This window comes from Canis lupus, chromosome 3 (genome assembly GCF_048164855.1).
Source record: "Canis lupus baileyi chromosome 3, mCanLup2.hap1, whole genome shotgun sequence".
Taxonomy (NCBI): Eukaryota; Metazoa; Chordata; class Mammalia; order Carnivora; family Canidae; genus Canis; species Canis lupus.
In genome coordinates this window covers 49516547-49522763 of record NC_132840.1, presented here as the reverse complement: position 1 = coordinate 49522763, position 6217 = coordinate 49516547, and the positions used below count along the sequence as shown (strand labels likewise).

Genomic DNA, 6217 nt, shown 5'->3' with positions numbered 1-6217 from the left:
CCATGAATATGTAGGGAACTCTACAGAAGAGATTGAGAGAACCGGTATAAACTGAAATCTTTTGAGTTTCAGACTACATACAGCTGTAAGCCTGCCAAGATAGTAAAGATTTGGGAAAAATAGTACAACTGTTCAAGTCCTATTGCCCAAACCACCACCACTTGGTTTTTATTCAGTGAAATACTTTTATTCTCAAGGTTTTCAACGCTTTAAATGTAAAGCAAAGTATGGGAAAGAAAAAAAAAAAAAAAAAAAAAAAAGTATGGGAAAGAACAAGACAAATTTTTCTTTGAAACCCAGTTTCTCTACAGGTAAAAGGCCTGTTCCTACTCTGCTGAAAATTCAGTAAAAAGCCTGTTTAAAAGCACTAGCTTGAGAACATGCCAAAAAGGAAAATACCTAATAAAACATCATGAATTTCATGAGGTATCTGTCATACTTGGCAGGGCACTTGGAGTCCCTGGCTTGCCCTGAACTAGAAATAGGCCTTAAGCAAGTCAACTGTAAAACGTTGGGACTGGAAAGAATGTCACTTCCAATGGTGAAATCCTTCCCACCTAATAGGGTATGGTGTTCCCCTAAACCTTATGATTTTTTCACTACCACCTCTAAAGGTTTAATAGCTGTTTTTGTCCTTTCTGGCCCAAGCATTCTAATTTGCACTCAAAGCTCAAGTGCAATAATTCACTGAAAATAGCCATGTTAAGTGGTAAAAAGAAACTTTAGTACTCCCAATTTAGTATTTTATATTCAAATTTAAGTAGATTTCTAGGGCAGAAATAATACTGAGGCACAGTTCCCAAAATTATGCAAGCCACTGCCAGCTTTATCTAAACTATTAGACCCATTTCTAGGCAATGCTCAGCTCAAGACACACTTCTGATTTAAGACTTAAATTTTTTTAAGATTTATTCATGAGACAGAGACACAGGCAGAGGGAGAAGCAGGCTTCATGCAAGAAGCCCAATGCGGGACTCAATCCCAGGCCCCCAGGATCATGCTCCGTGCCACCCAGGTGTCCCTGATTTAAGATCTTAATCTAACAGCAACACTCAAGATTTCTAGTTTTTGTGTCAGAAATTATTTTCCTATACAGAGTAAACCTGGGAAAACCAAAAGGCTTCCAACTTCTCTCCTTACATTGTACTCTCTGCAACTCTCAATTATGTCCCAAGTTGAAAACCACATTTGCTATTTATACTGGTTACACTACAAGCAAAGGAAAAAAGATGTAGAGCACTTAAGGCATTGTTAAGGAGACCCAAATAGATTTATTTAAATTTTTTCTACTGGAAACTACACCTTTATTGGTTTAGTGTTTATTGGTAAACATGTTCGAATTGCTTGCATCTAAAGCTCAAAGTTTATCCAGCCTCAAAGTAGAGAATCTCATTTGTTGCGATTTTATCATTCTTAGTTGGTAGATATCAACAACCCCACACTGGGCAGACATTAATAAATTGTTAGAAACCATCTTCATTTGCTGCCTAACACCAAAGTTATCAAGTTGCCTTGGATCAGGATACTTTTAAAATTTTTGAGTTCTTTCAAACCTGTTAACTAGGATTCCATTGGATTCTTGGTTATTAGCTCATGTACTCAAGACAAGATTATGGTTTCACAACTAATGGTTAAAACTGGAGTGTAATGCACTAGTTATCAAGTAAATCAGTTAATCACAACCCAGCAGCCCCAACCAAAATTTCAGTTCTACTTGATTAGCTTAGTTTACACCCATTGGGCAGAGGAAAGTAGGCATGTTGGCTTTCCCTAAGTGTTCATATTCAATTTTTAATTGGGTAATACCCCAGAAATGGTTTCCCATTACACCAGAACCATTAACTTGTAAATGACCTTGACCGAAGGATAAATCTCCCACAACTCAACACACCTTTTTCTTAAACAAAATGGTTTACTGTTGATGAAATGGATATTCTGAATGCTAAGTCCCTTCCTTGACCAGTTTTAATCAGCTAGGAGCCCCACACCATTACATAATTTCACGACAGACCACAATTATGCTACCATGCAACAAAACTTTTATTAACATTTTGAACAGCTATTGAGAAAACCAGTGATTCAGCTCTTACTGAAACTGGTAATTTCTAAACTTAAATTGGGGCAAATGGCTAGAGTGCAGAGCAATGCCATCATTGGGCACTAAGAATTCAAGATTGAAGAATTAACAGCCACCCCTCAGACGGAGAACCAGGTGGAGAGTTGACTCTTTCTGGATGTTGTAATCAGAAAGAGTGCGGCCATCTTCCAGCTGCTTGCCTGCAAAGATGAGCCTCTGCTGGTCAGGCGGGATGCCCTCTTTATCCTGGATCTTGGCCTTCACATTTTCAATGGTATCACTGGGCTCCACCTCCAGGGTGATGGTCTTGCCGGTCAGGGTCTTCACGAAGATCTGCATACCACCCCTCAGGCGCAGGACCAGGTGGAGAGTTGACTCTTTCTGGATGTTGTAATCAGAAAGAGTGCGGCCATCTTCCAGCTGCTTGCCTGCAAAGATGAGCCTCTGCTGGTCAGGCGGGATGCCCTCTTTATCCTGGATCTTGGCCTTCACATTTTCGATGGTGTCACTGGGCTCCACCTCCAGGGTGATGGTCTTGCCGGTCAGGGTCTTCACGAAGATCTGCATACCACCCCTCAGGCGCAGGACCAGGTGGAGAGTTGACTCTTTCTGGATGTTGTAATCAGAAAGAGTGCGGCCATCTTCCAGCTGCTTGCCTGCAAAGATGAGCCTCTGCTGGTCAGGCGGGATGCCCTCTTTATCCTGGATCTTGGCCTTCACATTTTCGATGGTGTCACTGGGCTCCACCTCCAGGGTGATGGTCTTGCCGGTCAGGGTCTTCACAAAGATCTGCATACCACCCCTCAGGCGCAGGACCAGGTGCAGGGTTGACTCTTTCTGGATGTTGTAATCAGAAAGAGTGCGGCCATCTTCCAGCTGCTTGCCTGCAAAGATGAGCCTCTGCTGGTCAGGGGGGATGCCCTCTTTATCCTGGATCTTGGCCTTCACATTTTCGATGGTGTCACTGGGCTCCACCTCCAGGGTGATGGTCTTGCCGGTTAGGGTTTTCACGAAGATCTGCATTTTGACCTACAGTTTAAAAGGAAATCGTTAGTATACCAATTCAGGATCTTGGTGACCTTCACATACATTCAATTCTTCAAAATGAACAATTAACTTCATCAACATCTCTCACAGCCCCCCCCCCTTTTACTGATCGTAAGCTAACCACTAAATATAAAAATTTAGTCAGGGTTTCAATTTACCAAAGATGGAAGACTAAAAAAAAAAAAAAAAAAAAAAAACTTTCAAAGGTTAGTATCGAGAGCCTTAACTATTCTAGACTCTTCACTAAATCGTCTTCCACCCCACCCCCACCACCCCCTCCCGCCATCCCGGAATGTTCCCAAAACCTAAGCAGAATACGTCAGATTAAAAAAAAAAAAAAACACGAAACTCGACAAATATAGATTGCTTAAATGGAAGTGAGGGAGTTTTCACTGAGTTGAGATTCAAAATTCAGACAGTTTTAAAAAATCCCCCTAGACTACCTCTTTTCCGCCTTCCCCCTCTGAAGCAGACGCGATGGAACCTCCATCGGTTAAGAGTCGGTTAGTCAGTGTCGGCGCGCGCGCCAACCGCCCCCGCTCCCTTCACGTAAACAAGGCCCACTCTTCCGGAAAGGCCGGGCGCCGCAGCGCCGCGTCACCTCGCCCTCCCCTCCCCCAACCCCCTTCCCTGAGCACCCCCAGCTCCGCCGTCCCCCAAACCCGTCAGCCTGGTCTCAGAAAGCCTCCGCACTTCTCCCAAGACTCCGAAGCCGCCGGCGAGTACCTGCTAACGAACGCAAGGACACCGAAGTCAATCACGTCCAGTCACCCCCACACCAGCACACCGCCACCTAACAATGCCAGCCGCGTCTGAACGCTCGCGGCTCCGCGGAGCTGAAATTTATGCAGCGTCTGTTGCGTCACTCATCACTGCCGACGTAGCCGCCGTGTCCGTACGCGGCCGAAAATAGTTCGCTCGGCCCCACCTCCCGCGGCCCAGTTCGGCCCTCCCGACCGAGCCCCAAGTTCCTCAGAGCCGAAGGAAGGACTCTAAAAAATCAGCTCCCCTCACTTCCAGGCGACTCTTCTCCTCTCTTAGGAAAAAGTAGGAAAATGATTAGGCGGATGGATTTGAGTTAAGGGGACCTTCCTCGAAAGCTCTCGAAACTTCCTTGCGGCGCCGGCGCTGATTGGTGAGGCGTGCGAAGGCGAGGCAGGCGCTGATTGGTGGGAAACGCGGCGGCTCGGTTGTTGCTGGGCTTCCAGCTAGGGTGGGTGAGCGCCGACGTTGCTAAGTAACTCTGCGCGTGCGCCACAGAGGCGTGCCTTGGCGAGAATGGGGTACTTCCGGCGGGAGGTTGGGAAGGGCTACATTACTCCCGCCTCCAAAGTCCGGCACCCCCGCTCCCGTCCTTAAGTCTTGGGTTTTTCTAGCTTTGGGTAAGGAAAAAGCTTCGTCCGCGGCGACTTTCCTGGGAAGGTCGTCCCGGTTCGGGTTCGGAGGCGCTCACGGTGTGGCCCGCCGCTGTTTTTGCCAGTGTCGCCGTGGAAGCACGAACCCGCTCCCCCGCCCCCATCTTGACGCGAGCGCGCACTGCTCGGTTTATTTTTGCGCTTGGTTAGAGCAGGGTGAGGGTACTTTAATGACACTTTTTTTTTTTTTTTTTTTTTAAAGAGTCGGAATGCTTTTGTCCTGGATTCCCACAAGGGCTAGACTCTGGTGGCGGGCCCTTGTGTGTGTTGGGGGGGAGGGGCGGCCTCCCCCTCCCTCCTCCTCCTCCCCTCCCCCCAAGTAGAGGCCCTGGGAGGCTCGGCTCAGGCTCCCGGGGACTCGGTGGCCGGCTTAGGTGTGGCGCTGGGAAACCTGCAGTGTTCTTGCCCCCTTGCTGTCTCACCAGACTCTGGTAGGGAAAAAGATGCGGATCAGGAAGCCCACAACCCGAGCTCGGGGGGACGAGGAATTGCAGGAAAACAGGACTCCTGTTCACGTGTTTGCTCCTCAGGCGACGGTGGAGGTGGAGTTGGCCAGCTCCGACCTCTAGCTGGTCCCCCCGCTTTACTTCCCTCGCCCTCCCCCCCGGGTGTGGCCCCCAAGCCTCGCCAGGAGAGATTACACGAGCACCCTGAGTCAGACAGGGGCGTGGAAATCTCGGGGACACGTGGCCCAGTGTCTGAGTCACGGAGCCGGGGGTGTAAATAAACACGCAGATGGTTGTTAGTGGCGTAATTCCAGCCTTCCCAAGTGAGTGAAGTTTTGCACGTTAATAGAAATCAGCTGCACGCCCCTTAGAAAAAAGGTCGCTAGTCCTTAAAATACATTTCTAAGCATACTATTCAAAAAAGATGTTCATGAGTTAACCCCTCGACAGCTTAAGTTAAACTAAAACTTGGTAAGATCCACTTACTTGCATGACAGGAAAATAAGTTTCCTTAAGATAATTTGTGGGGCGCCTGGGTGGCTCAGTTGGTTAAGCGTCTGACTTTGGCTCACGTTGTGATCTCCAGGCCCTGGGATTTAGGCTCCCTGCTCAGCGGAGAGCCTGCTTTCTCACTCTCCTGCCTCTCCCCTGCTCGTGCTCGCTCTCTCTCCCAAATTTAAAAAAAAAAAAATTTTTTTTAAATAATTTTGGACTTGGAGGTCGTTGATAAAATGTTTTTTTCCCCAAAGTATGAAATTTCATTTTTGTTAAACTGCGTTGGAATTTGTTTTCACCAACTAGCAGCTTCTCCTGAGTCATAGAGGTTGAGCGGTGAGAATAATCTAGAATGGAGATCTCCTGACGGATGGGATGACTTCGCTTGGGGTTCTAACGATTGCCAGAACCAAGTTAGTCACAGGGCTTCCTGGTTTAATGTTTTCCCAAAGTGGGACATTTGGTGACCTCAACAAAGCAAAATGTTTTCAGAAGGAGGTCAAGTGCTGTCCTTGTAAAACAAGGTGATTTTTTTTTAATGATCTGTTTATAAATGAACATTTTAATAATGACATCATTTCTGGTAGTAAATTGTAAAAGATAATTTGTAAACAAGTCAGAGAGTAGAGTGAAAAAAATCCCAAAGAGCAGAAATTTGATAATTTAGCATAATACTTGGCATTGTGTTCAATATATGTTCCTTCAATGAAGTGCAGTTTTACCTTTTGTTCAACTGG

The 6217-nt window shown here is 46.6% G+C and overlaps 1 protein-coding gene and 1 long non-coding RNA gene across 4 annotated transcripts; one reads left to right on the top strand and one right to left on the bottom strand.

Annotated features, from left to right (window-relative positions):
* Positions 1-2016: 2016 nt before the first annotated feature.
* UBB (ubiquitin B) lies at positions 2017-4240 on the bottom strand. Of its 2 annotated transcripts, none has more exons than XM_072821007.1 (2): positions 3851-4240; positions 2017-3106 (listed from the first exon to the last, which is right to left on the bottom strand). In XM_072821007.1, exon 2 carries the CDS (start codon positions 3098-3100, stop codon positions 2183-2185), a length of 918 nt encoding a protein of 305 aa, XP_072677108.1. In that variant the 5' UTR covers positions 3101-3106; positions 3851-4240; the 3' UTR covers positions 2017-2182. The 2 variants fall into 2 exon arrangements, with proteins under 2 accessions (XP_072677108.1, XP_072677109.1); XM_072821008.1 differs by lacking the exon at positions 3851-4240 and adding an exon at positions 3568-3710.
* LOC140630562 (uncharacterized) lies at positions 3678-5789 on the top strand. Of its 2 annotated transcripts, none has more exons than XR_012028289.1 (2): positions 3678-4506; positions 4965-5789. It is a non-coding gene; the product is annotated as an uncharacterized lncRNA (long non-coding RNA). The 2 variants fall into 2 exon arrangements; XR_012028288.1 differs by having other exon boundaries at positions 3678-4695.
* Positions 5790-6217: the final 428 nt, after the last annotated feature.